The sequence below is a fragment of the Haemorhous mexicanus genome, chromosome 9 (genome assembly GCF_027477595.1).
Source record: "Haemorhous mexicanus isolate bHaeMex1 chromosome 9, bHaeMex1.pri, whole genome shotgun sequence".
In the NCBI taxonomy this organism is placed as follows: domain Eukaryota; kingdom Metazoa; phylum Chordata; class Aves; order Passeriformes; family Fringillidae; genus Haemorhous; species Haemorhous mexicanus.
In genome coordinates, this window is record NC_082349.1 from 30,250,040 (window position 1) to 30,271,297 (window position 21,258).

Sequence of the window (21,258 nt, forward strand, 5' to 3'; positions counted from 1 at the left end):
ACATTTCAAAATACTTATGTTACATTACTACTGTACACACCATGATGAACATTACAACAATAAACAACATGTAGAGGGTTTGGTTTTGGTTTTAAAATGCAATTTGGCTACTTTAAAATTCCAAGTTTGATGAAACTACTGATTGTTGGTTTTATTCTAGCTTAAAATCCATGTGGTCTGCACATCCTTTACCTGGCAGTGAGTAGTGATTATAAACAAATGCAAACAAATTTTCTTTCATATTTTGGAAGAGTTACTAAGTTAGAAATTCTGTTTTAGAAGTTAGGAGAACTACAGAGGACAACATTCTTCCAGTTCAAGATCAGAGAAGGGCTGTGAGAAACTTCATGGGATCTAACTAGATCAGGTAAGTGAGCAGGACACAAAAAGCTTCTTACCTCTGATCATGAACCTTTGATCTTGAGGACTCAGAGTAACTATCAAACATTGGTGAGTATGTCTGTTTTGAGTCACCTGTCTCCTCTTTACCTTGTGATATGGCACCAGATTCACATTTCCTGGAAATGAGAAGCATTTGGGGTCAATCTGCATTGTCTTAAACATAGCAGTAATAGAGTTTTCATCAGTTTACTAGAAGTAGTAATAGCTAAAATTTCTGCTAAAATATTTCCTAAAGCCTAAACTAGGTTAAATCATCCCACAAAACATGAAGATAATCTTTCTTCTACTCTTTTTATGTAGAGTTTCACAGAACCAGGTAATGTCACCTTTAGTGTGTACGCTATTAAGGGCATAAAGATGGAATCCAGGTTCATCTTAAATGCTCACTATGACATCTTAACATTTTCTGCAAGAATAGGTGAAGCAAAACCTAACAAATCTTACTTCCCCACTCCCACGATGTGAAACATTAAGCCAAACCTGTTTGTATCAGCTCTGGCCCTCAGCTGCTTCATGAACTCTGCGTGGTGCTGCCGCTGGAGGTCAAACAGGGTGGAGCTGGGAGCAGCTGGGGCACTGACAGCATCCCGTGCTGACTCTGCCATCTGAGTACAGCAAAAACATGGCAATACAGTCAGCTTATCAGCATCAAAATGCTTCTGGAAGAGAGAATAATCATTCTGGCAGGCAATTTAGTATTTATAACGACTGTGTAAGACATGGGGTTACAATGGTTTTTAACAACAGGCCACTTCAGGTGGTAAAGGTGCATACTGCTCTGTGAATGCATATTCCTCCATACTCCATTCCTTTCACATAATAAATTACAGTGTGCATTCAAAAATATTCCCAGCACATTGGTGACAGATGTTTCCACTGCTGCATTCCAGTTAAAACAAATGGCTGTTCAACTGAGTACCTGGAGTCACTTGTGAACAGAGATGGAAAAGCTACTCTGCTGACCCAGCCTCAGTGACCAGGTTATCCCCTGCAGCCTCTCCACTTCTTATGCTCAGACTTCAAACTTCAATTAAAACTTGAAGAGATTAAAACCCTACACCAAATAAAAGCTGTCTTCTCTGTTTCTTCTCCATTGTTTCTTAACTGGTTTCTACCCACTACAGCTCTAAAAACTATAAATGCTTCCTTTATCCAAGACTTCACTACCTACTCTCAATGACCAATACACTGCATCTATTTGAGGTGTCTGAGCTTTTCTGCTCCTTTATCCCATTCTTGTCTACTCAAAAATTATTTAAACTTCACGTATTTGGCAGAGCTCAGAACAAGCACATCAGTATTATTCTACAATTCCATTACTACTCATAAAACCAGCCTTGGTGAGCACCAACATGTGCACAAGCTGTGAAAAAACAGTTCTGTCCACACTCATCAGCCTTTTGCACTCCATCCCATAATACTGACCCACAGACACAGTGATTTCTAAACTGTGATGGACCTAGAGCATTTCTTGGTTACTGTGTTCCTCATCCATGTTTGAAGCAGCTGCTACATACTGGAAACAAGAAGTATAAAAACTGAGAAACTGATATAAAAACCTGAAAACTAATAAATAATCTGTATAGCACAAGAAGAACAAAGAGATTCAAAATGAGGAAACTCCAAACTCTGTACCAAGTCAAGAGCTTTGCTGAAGATTCTCCCTTCTCCTTTTTTTTTTAAATTGTATGTGTTCTTGTTCTACTTTCAGCAGTAAGCAAAATTGCAATTCTCTGCTCTTCTAATTTAATTTGCTCATGAAACAGATATAGGACCAATTCTCGATGGAGAGCAACTCTTACAAGCTGAAGATGCTATGTTCACTGTCATCAATCTGTCCTGGAAGAACAAACTTCTTAACAGTTCATTAACTGGAAGATCATAAGAACATGGAACAGGGATTTAAGGCTGCTGATTGACTCCTAAGTAACGATGCCAGAACAGCTCCTTTGAAGTCCTATCATTTGTCATGTTATGAAAGTGAAGAAGTTGTACCAAGAATGACACCAAACAGAAAATAACTTAAAAGGCAAAAAAGTATTCACAGTAGTAAAATAGCTCTTTTCTCTCCCTGGGGCCTCACCTCACGGAGCTGGAGAGTTGCATCTGTAGAGAGCAGTGCAGGTTCTGCCTGTTTGGCTGCAGCCTTGCACGGGGGCTCCTGCCCAGCCTCCTGCCGTGACTGCACCAGCTGCTGCAGTGACTCTGCATGGACCTAGGCAAAAAACACAGACAGTTCAGCACTTCAAAATGATCTGGCCATAGTAACTACAGATTTATTTCTCAAAATCTGGCAGAAAAATGTTTGAAACATTGAGAGTTTCTTTTAGCTGTATTAAACCCTTTTGGACCTTTCATGGGTTAACAGGTTCAAATTAAGAATACCTATAGGCATGGATTTACTTACAACATCTTGCCTCTTACACACTCCATATTTCTGAAGGGCAGCCTTACCTGAGCTGCCTTCTGCCTTGCCTCTTCCAGTTGTCTCTGACTTTCTAGAGCTTCTTGTTCAGCCTTGATTTTCCAAAGAGCCAAGTCCCGTTCATGGCGCTGCTGTTGTGCCTACAGATCAGGAAAACTAGTTTTAACCACGTAAGGTAAACATAAAGGTGTGATTTGCCTCAGCCATTGGTTGCAACTACCTTCTTAAAGATCTGGATCTACTCTGCTGGGAGGGTCTCTTCTGCTGAACCAGAATTTTTAACCCACTGACCCTCTTCCTTTTTGAGGCAATGCACATTCCCCATACTCTTCCACCACAGTGCAGAAAGGAGTTTAGGAGATCAATTAATTCAACAAACTAGGATAAACAATCTTGTTAACATAAGGAAACTTCAGCCAAAAAGATTGTTTTTGTGGAATAAAATAAATCATCCAGCCCAAACAACTACACTGCACAGCACTGACACTCAACATCAATCCCAGGAAACAATCATGCTTTTATCTGAAGAACACAACCAAAACAGTGATTCCAGCTAAGAGTATATTAATGACACATATTCCATAGCTACTTCCTTGGTGTCAGCTTAAAATAAGAAAGATAACAGACGTTCATGCTAAAATATGGCCATTATCAGAGGTGCCCCATCATGCCCATGAAGATTTCTCTGAACTGCTACCAAAACTTAACTTGGCCTAGCTTGATTAATTTTTTTGCAAACAAGCAATAAAAGAAAAAAGAGAAAGGTTAAGACAAAGAAGTATTTCCCCATTACCTTGAGAATCTGAGCCAAAGAAACACTCTCCTGCTGGGCAAGGGAAATGCCTCGTACCCGCTCCAGGTCCGAGAGCTGCCGCACGGACTCCTCGAGAGCGCTCAGGTAGTTCAGCTCTGCTGACAGACGGTGCTGCAGCCCCGCGGGGGAGAAGCGCATGCACCCTGCAGGGCAACAAACACTGCTCACCCTCACACACCTCAGGGTCCCACACTACAAACTCAAGGAAAAATGCTGGAGCTGCTCTGGCAGCAGCACGGTTTTTACAAATACTCACCGCTCGCTGAGGCTGCTCCTGCTGCAGACCTGCTGGTTCCCAGGCCCCCGTCAGGGAAGGCCACGTTCGGCTTCAGCCCCGGGGCTGAACCTCCAGGAAAGCCAGCAGGTGACTTGACTCTTTCTGCTGTATTGCCTGCAGAATCCAACTGCAACATTTTCTGGGAGCCAGAAGATGGGGAAGAAGTCGGTGTCTTCTGGGGTCTTCCCTTGTCTGAGAAACTGACAGTGAAACAAAAACCAAAAGGAGTTAATAATTCTCCTAGTCCAGCCATTTGATAAAATAAAGGAATAACCTTGTTTTTTCATTCCTACACTGTTCCAGACTGCAGGGCAAGATGTATTCTATTGCCATCTGTAGGGCAGCTGTCTTTGTCAAGTGGGCAGTTTCTCCTTATCTCTCTCTCTGAGGGATCACAATCACTCCTCCCTTGGGAGGGGACCTCTGCTGATAACAGGCCATTGAATGTCACTGCATGGCTGATAAGAACTACAGCATCCCACTGGGAGATGGGAGCCCAGAAGGAGGAGCCAAGCATTCCTACCCAGATATAATCTGGAGATTCTGGAACACCAGCACAGCTTCTCCACTGGATTTCCTTCCCAGAGGAACAGCAGCTGCCTCTTCCACTGGATCTTCAGAGGAAGACTGCACCCTTTCCTACAGGATCCCTGCTCCAGCAGAACCACACCTGACACTCCAGGAGGGCTGCAGCCACATTTCCAACTGGACTGCTACCAACACCCTGACCCACAGGGTGTCAGGTTGAGTTCTGACTCTGTCAGTGTTGTTCTAGTGTACTGCATTGTTTATTTTATCCTTTTATTTCTTTTTCCTTCCCTATTAAAGAACTGTTATTTCCTGCTCCCATATTTTTTTGTCTGAGAGCCCCTTATTTTGAAATTCATAGCAATTTGGAGGGGTGGGGAGGGTTTACATTCTCCATTTCAGGGGAGGCTCCTGCCTTCCTTAGCAGGCACCTGTCTTTCCAAACCAAGACATACACACAAACAGATCCATGCAAAGGGCACAGTCTGTTCAGTTTGCACAGGCCCAGTCTATTTTCAGGAAATGCCTCATGAGAGGCGTTTTGTCCCTAAACCCCAGTTCAGAGTAAAGTTTTTCTAGAGCACCCTATTTTCCCCCAATTATTAAGCCTAGTTAGCACATATACAAACACACACATAAAAATTAAAGAAAAAACACCCAAAACAGTATCTTCACGTTGTACATGACCAGACAAGGAGTTTCAGTGCTTTCTGTTAGGAGGCTGGTATGAGAAAGTCAGGATGCAGTCATCTGCATGTGCATTTTAAAAAGTGAACAATTCACTATCAGCACATGGATGCAACTGATTGGGACAAGCCACTGCCCTGAGTCTTGATCTCTCTCCTAAGATGCAATGGAGACCAAAACTTGACTTGAACAATTCTTAAGATAATATGGTAACACTTTTTGAGAAAAGACATTTCTTTTTTAAACAGAGACAATGATACAGATGCTTCTTAAATTTACTATTTCAATTTTATTAGGCTGAAGGTGATTAACAGTGGCCATATAAATCCTTTGGGGAGACATTCTGCTTTACTTGGCACATCTTAGGAGGTCAAAGGACCTTTCAAACCCAATCCTGGATGCCAGCAACAGTCACCAATAGAAGCCAATACTTCAGAATTGCTCTAAACCAACACAGAGTGAGAGATCACTCATATTGTTTGGCGCTTTTTAGAAAAAAGTGCAGTGAAAACTGAGTGTTTCATAACCATCTTCATTGGACAATTAGCAGAAAACTGCATTTTTAGCTAGACAAAAAGAGGTTGCAAGAGACAAGATGTTTCCCCCTTTTTTTAATACACTCTCTTCCAAGGATGGGTTCATCTCTCAAAAAGCATCAACTCACAGAGCTGGATGGGCTTTGTGAGTATTAGCTGAACACAAGTACAGCCAAAATTGTCTGTGTATCTACTGAAAAAAGAAAGGTGACTGCACAGGTTGAATAAACCTTGACACATTCCTAACTGACCTTTTCTAGAAGAGGGAAAAAAAATGGTATTTCAGTGCTTAAGGCACTGAACATGACAGGACACCAGGTGTCATATTTAAAATACAGGGAAGAAATGTTTTCTGCATGCACATCCCACTAACATTTGGCCATTTCTGTTACTTCCTTTTTGCATATCCAAATACACAGCCATTACCAAGCATAAAGTCTCATAACATTCCTGTTACCTCATCAGGGAGTGTCCAGACAAGTTTTCCAGTGTGCTGTCTGTATCTGGGTTCTGCTCATGCTCTTTATTAGAAATTCTGCTGCTCAATAAGGATTTCTTAGCCTGTTGGGATCCCCTCTCTAATTCAGACAGTATTTTATCTTCTTCCACAGAGAAGTGGTGAGAGCTTCCATTGAAAGCATCCAACCCTAAGAAGCAACAATAGTGTCAAAAGTTTGTTTGGTTCTACCTTTGAAAACCTTACCATCACAAGCCCCAAAACAATGAACTGAGAAGTTTCTCCCTGATAAAAAACTGAGAAGTTTTTCCCTGATAAAAGCAGCCTTTGAATTAGAAGTCTATAGATCAAACAAGCAAGAAATGTAGAATTGGCAATGAATTCTCTTCTGTATATTGTGTTCACTGCCAAAACTGTCACTCAGCTTTCATTTCAGCACACTATCAGTTTAAATAAGGAAACTGCATATTTGATTCTTTACTACTAATAATCAGAATACAGCCTAGCTTTTTGGGGGAAAGGTAAAGAATTTTGAAAAAATAATAAGAAAGATAATTTAGAATGCCTAATCCTAGTTTTGTCATCTTTCTATTGGCTTAAAACCTGGCTTTTTTTTATCCACTGCTTATAAAGTGTGGGTGCACCAAGGCTCAAGTTTCTTCATGCCTTTGTAATGTACAGGTTACCACAGAAATCAGTGTATGTATTCATTTGTGCACTGGTGAAAAGTAACTGTGATCCAAAGACAAGGCATTCAGGCAAATTTGTTGTCACCTTCACAAACATAACCCTAACTCAGAAGCCTATGTGCATTTTCTCAGTACAGAATCTAAGGATTGTTCCCACACAATATTCAAATTAACTTATTTATTAGAAGGCTGGTTTGGAAAATGAAACTTTTCAATGCTGTTAACAACCTCTTGCTTCCTTAACTTTAAATTACTGTATTTTAAGGTTAGAGACTACCCAGGGTCGAAAAGAATCTAAGAAGGAATCACTGGAGGAATAAATCAATCATTCTATCAGTATTAGATTACAGTTTCCAGATATGTAGTACTGCAATCTTCCTAACAAGAAAAGCCTTAATAAAAAAGGATCTCCCACAGCCAAGTGTTGCACTTACTTTCCTTTTTCCCCCTCTTTTTGGAGGAAGCAGATGAGCGGGAAGACGCTGCAGACCGGGGTCCAGACGAGTGCTGAGAACCAAGGGGAGGCTCAAGGGGAGACTTCCTACTGGGAATTTCTTCCTGAATGCTTGAATTACTGCTGCCACCAACACTAGAAAGGAGCACATTGATGGTGATTAAGGACTCAGAGCTCCCATGTTACACAAGGAAACTACCACATTTTGAATTAGAGACAGATGACTAAACTGCACTACTCAGCCCATCTAGAAAAGCGTTGGTTTTGGGATTAAAAGCTATGACAGCTAAGGCATTGGGAAGTTTGATATGATATGGAACATACTGAAACATGCTTCCAATAACATGGAACACTAAAAGATGGATAACAATTGTCCTCTCCAATTTTAACTCTTAAGAGCTAATTGACTCCATATCTGAACAACGTAAGAATATCTGAAATGCAGTCACATTTTGAGTCAATCTCTGGGCATACAGATATCAGCTGCCAGAAATAAGAGCAATTTTAAATAAAGGATGACAAAAGACTTGCAAAAAAGAGATGCCAATGCATCATACACTAAATAATAGCAGCAGAAGAAAGAAGTTTTAATTAGAATAATTTTCAGTGTGCAGAGTGCCATTTAACTTCTTTTCTTCTGAAGTATCACTGGTACAAACACACTTGTGGCCTCTCCCAAGCTGCCCAAAAGGTATAAATATAGCTCATTACAAAAAAGAGGGTCTTGGAAAATTCAGGAAGCCATGTAGTAGACATAGAGAGTCTGGGATCTACAGTCTTCAAATTTCAATCTGAACAAAAGCTTTAAAAATTCTTACAGACAGTTTATGTATCCATTAAGCACTGACAAATGCTTACTGAAAGCAATTACAGATTTACCATAAAGTTTTGAAGTACTGAAGGCATTTTCAGACTTAAAATAGCTTTTTTCTGAATCACAAGACTACCCAACTGAGCATTATTGCAGCCACACAAGTCAGAGAACTTATTTTCACCAGACTACAAAAGATAAGAATCTCATCTAAAGCTACCTGTCCAGGCTAAAGAGCAGCAAAAATTAGAGAGGGAACAGGAATACTGGACTCCACCTTAACTATGTTGGCTGCTCTATTAACTGCAAGGTCCTAAGAAAGTACTTCATCACTTTGACTAGCATAGTACAGCACAGCAGAAAAGATACTCAGCATATTATGAAACAAATCTTGTATTACCTATTTTCTCTTGAATTCTGCATTTTTATTTTTCTAGGAAGTCTAACACAGTTACCTGAGGTCACGTGAAATCTTTTTGTCTGTCAAAGTGCTGCTTCCCTGTGAGGAGGCAAAGTCATCCTCGTAAGAAGCCACGCTCTCTGGAGGGCTCATGGCAGGGAGCAGAGGGCGCAGGAGGGCAGAGCCTCCATTCAGCCTTTCTTCAAACACTGAGGTGTGGGGAGAGAGGACAAAAATTATAATAAATACAAACATACATCAAGTAGGTAATAGGAATTTAAATGCTCTCAACAGTGAGTTACAACGACTTCCTTTCAAACACAAACACAGCAGTACAGCTGTTTTAACACAATGGCAGTTTTAACACACCATAACAAACACAGTCTTCCTCTTTTTCTAAATTATTGAATTCTTTACTTCATTAACATAGTCCAGCCAAAACATTCTTGAACAGCACAGTGCTTTAGAGTAGAGTCATCTGCAGAAAAATTTCATGTAATCATCTTTAAAGAAAATAATACGAAGGTAAAAATGAATTGAGAAAAAACACAAGACAAAAATCAACTCAGAAAACACTCCTCCTCAGAATGAGAACCTCCAGGGTAGAGACAAAGTACTCATAAAAAGAGGGATAAATTTGTACAAAAAATGAAAATAAAAGAGCATCCTGCACGAGACAGTTGCAAATCATGTCTTACACAGACTCATACTTGAGACCTCTGAAAGCACATTCCTTAATGATGAAGTATGAAGTGCATGGAGCAACAGGACTGGGAAAACAGCAATTCACAAGAGCTTTGAGAAATGCTTCCATTTTTACCTTTTCCATGAAGTTGGTAATTCTTTGCAAAGATGTTGATGACGCTGTGGGGACTTCCCTTTGCCAGTTCCTCCCAGGGCCCCTTGCTGTGTGTGTTGCTTGTCTGAGTGAAAAGCGGGGAGTACCTCTCAGCTGCTTTCTGAAACTCCTTTATGGGCTCAAAACCATTTCTCTCCTGAATGCAAAAATCCTTCTCTTTTAATGTCTCCAGCATCTTCAGTGGCAGCTGCTTGTGCTGGCCTACTTCCTCTTCTGAGAGGTTTTCATCACTCAGGAGAGGCCCTTCACTGATGGAGTCAATGCTGGACTCGTGAGGAGTAACAGCTTTGCTCAGAGGATATGCCTGGTTCTCACGCCCTGGAGAGTCCATCTGCCTCTTGGATAAATGTCCCAGGATCCCTTCATGCCTGCTAGCAGCAGGAGACTGCAATCCAAGGCTGATTACATCAGTAAGAGGTCTGATGGTCTCAGGCAGCTTTTTGAACTCGCTAAGGTTGCCCACCCCAGGAAGGCTGTCATCAAAAGTTGTATGAGACACACAGGCACCCAACATCCTTTGAATTCTGGCTGAAAAAGTATTTTCATTTTCCTCCCTAACAGGAGGACTCACAGCCTTTGCCCACCGTCCCTCATCCTGGTTTTCTTGCACAAATTCTGAGTTCCACGTGGTACCATAGTTGATGCCAGCACCAGCCAACTTTTTGGCTTCAGTTTCAATCCTGCTAGAAAGGGAAGCAGCTGTAGCTTTCAAAGCTTCAAGGCGATCTAATTTGCTCTTATACTGGCTGGCAGAAGGTTTTACCAAGAGGTTTTCCTGTGCAGCAGAAGAATTCATGTACAACTGAGGCATCAGGGACCCCACAGGGGCAGAATGGCTCCTCCTGCTTGCCAACATCGCATCACACTCCTTTGACAGAAGGTCCATCTGCTCCAGACTCCAGTGCTGGGAACAAGGGCCTCCACTTGAGCCCAAGAGAGCTTGTGGGTGGGGGAGCTGGACTCTTGGGCTCAACCTGTCTGGCTGTACCCAGGGAGGCTCCATCAGATCGCTCCTGAAATGAAAAGTCAACATAGAGTTGATGATTTACACGAGTATTGATGTCTTAGATTAAAGCATTGTGGCTGCAGATTTAATTTCAGGACAAAATACTTTTTGGTGGAATCAGAGGGGCGAGGAATAGGACAGTAAACACAATGTTATTCAGTAAAAAAAAAAAACAAACCAAACAATCAGCACCTCCCAAATCTGAAATGCCATTGATGGTGTACTTTTTGTTTCAGGGTTTTAACAAGCCGAGGTTTTTCACTGTCAGCAGTCTTTTCCAAAAAACCTCCTGACTCCAAAAGGGAGAAAATATTTTTTTTCCTTATCACCTGCCCATGTCCAGAACACTAGAACACCTGCAAAGTCCCCCCAAAAAATTTCTCCTCTGATAACTATGAAGGTCTCTGAATACCTTCTGCAGTCCTGTGAGTCTCATCTCTCCTCTACTACTAGTAAGTACATTTTTTCTTTATGATGTTACATTAACAGTATTTACCATATTGTGTATTTTATTCTACGCATAGTAGTACATGGCATTCCTTGAACTTTTCCAGAAGGGAAACAGATCTCATTGCACTTACTAAGTCAAGAGTACAGATCCTGAAGCAAGTATACATTTAAGAAGCAGACATTCATTATGTAGTTAAAAATGAAGACACTTGCACAACAGGATATTAAGGATATTCAAGAAACTTCAGGATTTTTAGTTCCTTACATCTAAGTGTTTGTTCAGGCACCTTGACTTGCAGTAAGAAAACTTTGATAATACACTGAACAATTCAAAATTGGGAAAGCTGCATGGAAAGAAATAGGGAAAGGCTAGTTTCAAGCAGAAGCAGAGGTGTTTGGTACTTCATGGAGAGTAACTAATGGCTGAATCTCAGACAATAGATCAAACAGCAAGACTGAGCAAATCAAGTAAGAAAAATCAACAATCTTGTACAATGGCAATGGCAGAGGAAATAAGAGTGTCCCAATATGAAATACACATCCCACTGATGCCAGCAAAACATTATCAGCAACAACTATTCACTTTATTTACACACTGGCAAATAAGCCATAGCCAAAATGTTCTTATGGTTTCCTGCATCAGCTTCCTCTTTACTGCAAGGAAAATACTGTAATTGACATAAAGACAATTACTCTCACTGGAACAGGAACTCAAGAGCCAAGGCTATTTTCTCCTCTCAGAGATGAAAGCCGGAGCACTTTCCTCTCTCCCCCAAGGCCCCATCTGCTCACCTCAGTAGCGGCAGCTGTGGTTCTGAAAGGGACATGTCACTGCTGGAAGATGCACTCGGAGGACGCTCCTGAGCCTTGTTTTCTTTGTCAGATTCCCCAGATGGCTGATAACCAGGTCTGGGCTAGAGATGAAGACAACCAGAAAAATGCATTTTCAAAAGTGTGTCAGTGTTTAGGAGCTCTTGCCTCATTACAATTGAAAAGGCTAATATCCAGAATTCAGCTTCTCTTTAAAGTAGAAAGATGATTTTCAGTCAACTTTCTAGTAGGCCTTGCTGGGCCAAAAGGCAGCCACTAGCAAAGAGGCCGTGCATTGAAATCACTCTGTTTAAGCAAAGCTACACATTTTGATTTATTCTTTTTTCTTAACTGATAACCACCAGAATAGCACAAGTCACAACCTCCCTAAACATCCAAGCTCCTATTCCTGCAAACTGCAAGACCTTAAGTTAGTGAATCAGCTGTACCTGTGTTTCCTGCACCGTAGGCAGCTGAGGTGGCTCTTCTAAAAGCGTTCGTTCCAGCAAGAGTTTGGAATAGGTTTCCTGTAACCGTTTGGCTGCTGAAGGCTCAGGAGGAGGCACATTCTTCACTTTAGTAACAGCCTCTTTCTGCTTTCTGTAGAGCTCTTGGAGCCTTTTGTTCTTCTGTTCTGTTGCCTCCTTTTGTGCTTTCTTCTCTTCATTCTGCTTCTTCTTCCTCTCCTCCTGCTGCCTGATGATGTACTGCCGAACCTCATCGCTGTCATAGTGGCGTTTCTTAGAGATCACCTGAGGCTCCTCACTGGCTCCTACCTTGTCTGGTTTCCTTTTGGTTGGACTGTGGCTCCTCAGAGTTTGAGTTGGCAAAACAGATTTTTGATTCTGCTTTTCCACATCTGTCTCTTGCTTTGTACTCATGGAATCCAACTGCAGGTCATCAAGAATTCCACGTATCTCCACGGGCAGGAAATCCTTGTTTACAGAGGCATGATCTTCTTGGTTATCACCTGGAAGAGCAGCTTCCAGTTTTCTCAGATTGGTCTCAGATTGTACTTTACTTCTTGACCTTTCAGAACTTCTTGAAGAGCTTTTACGGGTAACATCCAATCTAGAATCAGAACCTGTCCTTCCAATGCAGCCTGCTAAAGAATTAGAAGTCAAATATGTCAGGTAACATTCAAATTTGGGAAACAGCTGCAAAAAGGATGAGGGAGGAGTGCAGATGTTGCTGTAAACATGTCTTTGCTTCATGTGGTGTCACAGTCTGAATGTGGCAGCCCCTGCTCAGACTGAGCCCACACCCTTTCTACTCTCTCCAGCCTCACAGGCATAAGAAGCACAGCAGTTCCCAGCATGTCTTATTTGTCCTGTCTGAGATTCTGGATAAACTCTGAAAAAGGCTGGTGCAGGAATCAATGAATATTTATGATGCACACAGATGACATTATACTGTATCTGGAAGAACCACAATTCCTGTTAAATTGGGATGCTCAATCACAGCTTATGGATTATGCACAGCACACTTACAAAATTCATCTGGCCTGTGGACCACTGCTAGCCATTCCTTCCCCACTGGCTTCAAGAGGCAAAGACAGATTGCAGGTGGTCCATTTTTTTTGGTTGCAGCCTGTATCTAATTTTTTCCAGATACCCCAAGCACCCTTGCAGCACATACCACCCCTCAAGTCCCATGTGCAGGGGCCATGACACCAAGAAAAGTTCCATAATGCACCCAGGAACAGAGTTTATGCATGCCAGCCATGGCTGTGAGCTAAATTCCCCCCACCTCTCTCAAATTCCAGGTTAAAAATAGGAGCAATTTTGATAAGAAATTCTCCTATCTCAGAACATTCTATCTCAGAAGCCTGCTCTAGTCTGCAAACATGCAGTGTTATATCATAAAGTAAAATGAAGTAAGTCCAGTGACAGAAGAACAACTTACCAGACTTGGCAGCTCTCTCTCGGCCTGTTCTGTCACTGGATAGAGCTCTTCTGTCCTGTTCTATTCTGGGAGCTGGACCCAGGATCTTTTTTACCAGCTTTTGTCCCTCCCGCCAGGAGGATGCACTTATCACATAGTTTCCACCTTCAAAATAAAGAGTAAATAAAAGTCAAGCTCTAGAGGATTTGCCATGGTATCAAAAAGTATCACTGCAGCCATTCATCATTTCTGTACCATTTAATTCTGCATTAGTGGTACAGCTGCAGTTACACAAACAGCCAGAACACTGATGCCCTAGTGTAACACCCAAAACACACTGCAGCACATTAAAGCCCTAGAAAAACTGATTTAAAAAAGAAGAACAGGTTATGCAGGTCTAAAATATACAAACAAGCCTTATTAGGGACAGGGGTAATATTTCTAGAGCTGTTCACCACCACTCAAATATGGAAAATAAGAAATATAAACATAAAACCAATGAAATTGTTGTAATGAGAGGAACAAAAATAAAGGTGAGTTATAAAAAGCCCTTAAGCTTCCTATCAAAATAATATTAGCTAAAACTCTAGGAAAAAAACCCCAAAACTACTTGAAAGGCTTTTACAGGTAATTAATTGGTGAGATACATATCTTGTGAGGAGGTTAAAAAATATCAAGCACCAGATGTTTTATACTAATGCTAACTCACTGTCCCTAAGCTGGCACTTCTGTTCCAGCACTGAAACAGTTAAGAATAAACCCTATTAGCTGATACTTAAGTCAAGGACAAAACACGTTGCAGGTGACAGAAACCCAATCAAAATGTTCTAGGATTATTTTCTCATCCTACATATAATTAAATGATAGCAACTAGTTATGGTGGCATCTTTACCTAATATTGGGTAGATTAAATGATAGGTTTAATCAACTCACCTTTCAACACACTAACTTCCAATACTAATATTTTTTTAAAAATAATGATCTTAAAAGCGCATTGGAGAAAAACACAGTTTAAAAAAGAAAATTTAATTAGGTAATCCAGATAATTAATGATCTGTAAATCAATCAGACCTTTCAGGGGTATTTAATTGCCAGAAAAGCACCTTGAATATATAATTTGCAGTTGATTTTTAACAATTCCATTTCAGGCTCTACCTCCAAGTGCTTTGCCTAAAGAAACCCAGCCACTGCAGCATGATCTCACCACAGCCAAACAAAAAAGGCACTGTACTGGGCCCAAGAGCAGGATAGGATAGAAGACAGGATACCAACAATGTCAAGTGAAATCCAGCACAGCAGAATAATTGCTTTGGCAATCCCAGTCCTCAGTTTCCAACCCCCTTTCTTGTTGTTATTTTAACCTAGAAGTCTGCAGCCCACTGCTGCTAGCAGAACTCCTTGCCTGCATTGTAAATTATCCAAGTATTTTATAAAAAATAGCTGTCACTTGAAACATGTCACTGCAAGCCTCTCTGAAACAGAGGCATCAGCCAAAGGGGTTCTCCTGCAGAATTCACTGCTCTCCCATTAGTTCTGTGTGTGTTTAAAGAGCCAGTGTAAAGTGTCATCTTCCATCTCCAGTCAGCTGTTTAACTCCAACACGCCAATGGGGCAGAACACGAGCCATGGCTATTAATAGCCTTGGCCATGGTGAGCAGTTTCCTACTGCAATGACTGGAGGAGGATGGACTAGCATAGACATGACACTTTGAGCTGGTTCTTGTCTTGCAGGGATTTCAGGCCATCATTTTCCATGGATTTAATCCATTATAACAGGGGGTGGCTTTGTAGATAATGGAGGGGCTGGAGCTTACAGCTGTTGACTCCCTTGAAGGGAGAGAGAACTTCCTCACAAGGGAAAGCAGAGGAGTGGGAACTGATCTTCTCTCCATGGTAATCAGTGACAGGACCCGAGGGAATGGCCTGAAGTTGTCAGGGGAGGGTTAGGTTGGATATTAGGAAAAGATTCTTCATTCAGAGGGTGTTTGGGCTCTGAACAGGCTCCCCAGGGAACTGATTACAGCACCAAGACTGATGGAGCTCAAGAAGGGTTTGCACAACGCTCTCAGGCACAGGGTGGGATTGCTGGGTAGGGTCATGCACTGAGCTCCTCCCTCACTTGGAACTGTCATAAATATGTAAGACAGCTGAGTGTGATTCCTTAGTTAGGGACTGATCAGCATAGGAGGGAGTAAATCCATGCTTACCACTTGAAGTATCAGCATTCCTTACCACAAAAGATTCACAAGCAGGATTTACAGCATGCAGAAGCACATATTCACTCTCTAAAAATCCTTTGTAGTAATTTTTAAAGCTGCTTTTTATTTCTACAAAATGTTTACAGATAATGGGTCACTGTGCATGAGGAAAAATAGAATACCTTAAGAGGGGTTCAAAAGGTGCCTGAACTTGCATTTATTTAAAGAAAAGAAATTGCTCTGTGTGTGATTGCAGCCATAGCTACTCACTTTGTATGAAAACTAAAACCAAATATGAAGCATATTTGGAAGTCTGCCTAATTCTTTTGCTGCCAATATCAAAGATTCACACTGCTGGAAAACTAAGAAGCACTGTCAGAATTCCACATGTGTTTAATTTTATTTTCTTCTATAAGGCACTGCTCTACAGAAACCTGCTTGCATCATCTTCTCTAAATAATTAAATTTAAATTGAATTGAACAATCAGTGGAATTGTCAGACAACAGTGGGGGAAAAAAGTTATCAGTTGGTAAAAGAAATAAACATTTATTTAAAACCACCAAGATTTGGAAGACTACTCAGGGAATGTGTGTTTACCTTCTTTCACCAACTGAAAAAGCCAGGAGTGAGTTAAGCCAGAACTGAAGGTGCAGAATAGCAACAACTCGAAACGTGGAAGAACAACAACCAGAAAAAAACCAGGAGCATCCTGTTCTCTGCTTCCCCACTGAGAAATCATCCCAGAGAACACCTTTGACAGCAGCCCCTCCTCACCTGATGGGAAAGCAACTCAGCAAGTCCCACTGGCTCGGATTTTAATATCATGTCTCAACATTGCAGATTGAACCATGGGTCAGGCTTTAACCAGCTTCATCACAGCCCAAACAGAGACAGGATCCAGAGCAGAGCTACTGCTTCTTTTTGTCTACATTACTCTGACAGATACCCGAGGATACCTCTCCCCACAAGAAACTCACACACTGCAGCAGTTTCCTCAAGGTACACACAGCAAGTGGAAAAGCAAAAAATTTAAAAAAAAACCACAAAAAAAGTGCACAAAGCCACCAACCAACAACAAAACCACACACAGCCCCCAATGCAGCACAGTGTACAAACTCACTACAACAGCACTGTTGCACATCTAAGAAGGCTTTTAAAGGAATGCACTTCTGTTTTTCTTTCTTGAGACAAAACTCATCTCTGAAGGACATGTAACAATCCTCCCTCCACAGCAGAAACAGTCACCTTGTTTGGACTCTGGACTTGACAATCGTGTCAGTTTTTGCACTTTCCGCACTGGTCTTGTAGATTTCTTCTCTTTGTTTCTCTCACTAGATTTTCCTTTCACTGTTGAACCCTCTAAAAACAAACAAAAGCTGTTAAGTGATATCCCACAGGGGAGGACACAGAAAAACAAGCTTGCTTCAGCATTTGAAAAACCAGAACTCAGAGAAACACAATAGAATTCACTGACTTTCCCAGATTATACACCTAGATCAATGACTTCCAGTCCAGTACTTGAAAACCCTCACAGAATTTTGAATCAAGGTCTGTTTACCTATGCACTGGAAGGCTGTGAAGCCACAGCAAGGACATAACAGATATTTACAAAGTTGGCTTTCAATTCTAAAAGAAATGTTGTCAGTTTATATTAAACAATTGTTGGTTCTTTTCTGCTACATTTTACTGCTCTAATGCTCCACAAGGACATGTAGTTCATGAACACGAGGGCTGCTGCTTCCACATTAATGCATGACAGCACATTCAGCACATCAGGAACTCTGGGGCCACTGTTACCACTGTTTTTTGGTTCCTCCTCGTTAAAGAATGGGATCAGATAATCCAAATCAACCAAGATGATGTTCAACCCCCTCTATGGACTGATCTGGAGCTTTATTTAGATGCCATTGCAAACACTAACAGCCCCTAATATCATGTAAATCGTCTCTCTGATGGATGTCCATAGGAAGCATCAGAGGCAGAACAGGAGGTCATATTACAAAGAAGTAAGAATGGAATTTTTGGAGTCTTTCTCACCCTTAGCACCCTTTCCCTACAATTTTTCTAGCTGCCTTTAAGGCTGACAACAAGAGCAGGTAATACAATCAATGCACTGAGTACCACAAGCCTCAGTGAATGCATTTGCAGAAAGTTAACATCCTACTCACCCCTTTTAGCAACAAACAGCCCTTTCCTGACTCCAGAAAAGTACAGGCTGTTTCCCACCCTGCTCCTATTACAGCAATTTTGTTCTAGTATGGCAAATCCTGAACATCTTTAAGACAAAATCACTGGAAACTTGGGGTCCATAAAACATCCTTTAGCCTAACTGCTGTACAAAGATGAAGACATCCTGTATGGTCTATGCCTATACATAACAATCTTTTTGTTGGAAAGAACAGTGCTGCTGTAGATATTAGAGATACAACTGATTATTTCAGCACTAGAGAGCAAAGAACAGTTCTGATACAACTGACTGTACACACCTAAAACACCACATGGTGTAAATTTAATACAGAAGTAACACATGGATAGATAATCTGACACCCTAGAAATACATTTACAGTACATATTATGTGCAGCACCAGCATTTGTTTACTAGCAATCAGCTATTCAGTATAATCTCTTCAGCTCAGAAAGGAGACACGTTCCACAACAGCTGTTCTACACATGGCATCAGGACAGAAGGGTGGATCAACACACACACACAGCTCCTTCCTTTTGTAGGCACTGGACACATGATCCAAATGCCTTTTAATTGGATCTCTTCAACAAAGCTTTCTTAAAAAATCAAATTTCTATAAACAGCTTGTTATGCTTGCCAAAATTAAAAAAAAAAGCTAGTGTAGATTAAAAGTCTGTGGAAATTTGGCATTAATTTCCCAGACTGATCTGAACAGTGCAAAAAAAATTGCAAAATAATTTTACTGGAAAGGAGCATCTCCTCTTTCTGAACTATTTTTTATGAGTGATTGCATAAAAAGTCCTCAGTAACTTATTGACTTGTACAAGGAAAAAAGACAAATTGGTTTATTACTACATAGATACCTACAGATTTAAAACCCAACGCATTTTCCTTCAGTCTTAAATGTTTTGAGCAAAGAGAAAAGTTATTCTTAATAAGCAAGCTCTTACTGCAAAACTAGAGGTTCTCTGGCGTTTTATTTTCCATTCCCTTCCATTTGTTCACCTGATCTCTTCCCCCTCTCCCAGCTCAGTCAGTCAGAGGCAATTCAAGCTTACAGCACCTGACTGTAACCAGCCTAGCAAATTAAAACAGCACACTTGGGCATTCTACTCCTGCTCACCCACAGAAAAGAGCTGCCAATGGAACTGCAGTTTTTCAGAGTGAAAAATGAATAAAGATTGTTTCTTGGAGCAGTACATTTGAAAAGAGAAACTAAAAGTTGGTTTTGTCCTTTTAACCAGGAAATTGTACTCATTCATGCAAACATGCATAAAAAAGCCACAAAATTAAACAAAAGTTATTCTAATGGAGACTTTCCTTTTTTCCTATTTTGAAGAAATGCCATTACTTGGCATTCTTTTCAGTACTGCTTTTTTGTTAGAAGCATTTGAAGGAGAGAACTGGGAGAAGGACTAATTTTGTTGTTGTTTTAGTGTTCAGTAAATTATTCCTCCCGTGGAGAGAATTACAATGTATTCAACACCCATTCCTTCAAGTTTTTGTTCCCATGACTTTGTAGACTTGTACAAAATATATTTCTCTGCCTCTTAGAGAAAGTTTTGTGGCTTAATCAATTCTACTTGCGGCTCACCTTTTAACTGGAGTGCAATATCTCTGTAAAGCTCCTGACTAACACGAAACTCGTCTGCATGCCAGATCTTTCCATCTGGAGTGCGAATCCTTGTTTCAGCAGGATTGAAACCTGAAAGTAAACGATTCAAGAGCTGAAAATAACTCCATAAAATGTAAACACAGCTTTGTTAGAGTGGAAGGGACAGGAAACTGCTAAGTAAAAAAGTAACTATGTGAACTTTTAATGCTAAATTAGAAGAAAGCAATATACCAGTCTGCCACTTACTCGCAGTTGAAAACCAGCAGAATGGGTGAGGAAAAGATTATTAAAAATCTGAAAGGTTTTTTCAATAAGATCTGAGACCATAAAAAAATTATTGCAATCAACCCAAACACCAATACAGCAAGATTCTTTCCATAGTAATTCTAAAAAGAGACAGGAAAAATTTCAAAGGAATTCACACTTCTGTAATTTAGCAAGAATTTCTTTTTGCTTGTGATCTGTGATCAAACCATGCACCCCTATACTGCCCAAAGAGAGCTATGAGCCAGTTCCATGCTTTGAAATGCTGCTCAGCGGATTGAGCTCAGCACCATCACCCTGTACACCCAGCAGGAAGGGGATCTGCACCTCCATACCTCTGTAAGACGGAGCAGCAGGCACAGCTGTCACCTTCCTGACCTTGGGGGTCACCGTGTTCTCCACGTTAGTGACCACGACAGGTTGCTCAGCATACCCCAAGTGCTGCCCTCTGCCACTGAGCTCCTCAGAATGCTCCCACTGCTTTCGGATCCTCTCCTTCAGCTTCTCCAGCTTGGCATCGTGCTGCCGCTGCTTCAGGATTTCCAGCCTATGAGCACTGCAAATACTCGTGGCAGAAGGGGAAGACACTTTCAGTTCACTGTCCTGGGACGTGATACTCTGAGAAGCTCTAATGCTGCTTTCATCTCCCCTGGAGCCACTGGTTTTTTCTTCTTCCAGTCTTGAAAGTGCTGCAAGCCTAGGAAATGGCTCGTTACCCTGCAAGGCGTTGATGGTGGGTCGGTCATTCAGGTACCTCACCATGGTCTCATCTGCAGCAGGAGGGAAGGGGCTGTCAAAGGCTCTGCTGTGCCGATCCCTCTCGTGTGCCACACAGGCTGGGAGCTCACTCTTCCCTTCTGCTTCACTCAGCTCCAAACTAGACAGCAGCTGCTTGGCCTCAAGCTGGCTAGAACTGCGATAAGACAGAGAAAATATATAAATCCCTGATGTAACAGAAGGGGGAAAAAATTCACCGTCAGAAACACAAATGTAGGAGCTACAAACTCAGCAATCAGCACATTCATCAACTACATGAATGACTTCCTCTACCCTGGCTCCACTTAAAGGCAAGTTCTTTTAAAGTCTGACCACCTAATAGTGCAAGTCTGATCAAACAGAGACTTCTGTTCAAAATTTCATTTGTTGCACTCAGTCTGAAAAGAACTATATATAACACTGAAGACTAGAAAATCAGCAAGCAGTAACGTCATCCTTCAATTTAAAAGGAAAAGCCTTAAATAACAAGCATAGATCTTAGAAGAAGCAAAGCATAGAACTTAGAAGAAGCAAAATTAGTACATGAGCTACTCAATTAACAAAATTGACCCAAATCAGGGGTCAATTGACCCCTGTGTCACAGGCAACAAGGAGGACCACCTCACAGCTGACTTAAGTAATGGAAAAACAGACCAAAATTTAGGTGTCAGGATAATTAATAATCATGTTCTATGGCCCCCTCTGTGTTCTATACCACTTTTGTTCCATGAGAAGCTGTTCTTATAGGAG

At 41.2% G+C, this 21,258-nt stretch overlaps 1 protein-coding gene across 6 annotated transcripts in view; it reads right to left on the reverse strand.

The window, feature by feature from the left end:
• CEP350 (centrosomal protein 350) overlaps positions 1-21,258 on the reverse strand; it is a 70,682-nt gene that overhangs the window by 34,906 nt on the left and 14,518 nt on the right. For 3 of the 6 annotated variants that reach the window (XM_059854759.1, XM_059854756.1, XM_059854757.1), the window contains exons 6-21: positions 20,088-20,665; positions 19,468-19,578; positions 16,934-17,047; positions 13,511-13,654; positions 12,055-12,710; positions 11,588-11,709; positions 9,301-10,352; positions 8,536-8,689; positions 7,250-7,404; positions 6,127-6,316; positions 3,898-4,118; positions 3,621-3,784; positions 2,857-2,967; positions 2,486-2,617; positions 883-1,061; positions 399-518 (exon numbers count right to left, since the gene is read on the reverse strand). In XM_059854759.1, coding sequence (XP_059710742.1) covers positions 399-518; positions 883-1,061; positions 2,486-2,617; positions 2,857-2,967; positions 3,621-3,784; positions 3,898-4,118; positions 6,127-6,316; positions 7,250-7,404; positions 8,536-8,689; positions 9,301-10,352; positions 11,588-11,709; positions 12,055-12,710; positions 13,511-13,654; positions 16,934-17,047; positions 19,468-19,578; positions 20,088-20,665 — 4,203 coding nt within the window. The remainder of the gene's footprint in view (positions 1-398; positions 519-882; positions 1,062-2,485; positions 2,618-2,856; positions 2,968-3,620; positions 3,785-3,897; positions 4,119-6,126; positions 6,317-7,249; positions 7,405-8,535; positions 8,690-9,300; positions 10,353-11,587; positions 11,710-12,054; positions 12,711-13,510; positions 13,655-16,933; positions 17,048-19,467; positions 19,579-20,087; positions 20,666-21,258) is intronic. The other 3 variants (XM_059854762.1, XM_059854758.1, XM_059854760.1) reach the window with 3 other exon arrangements.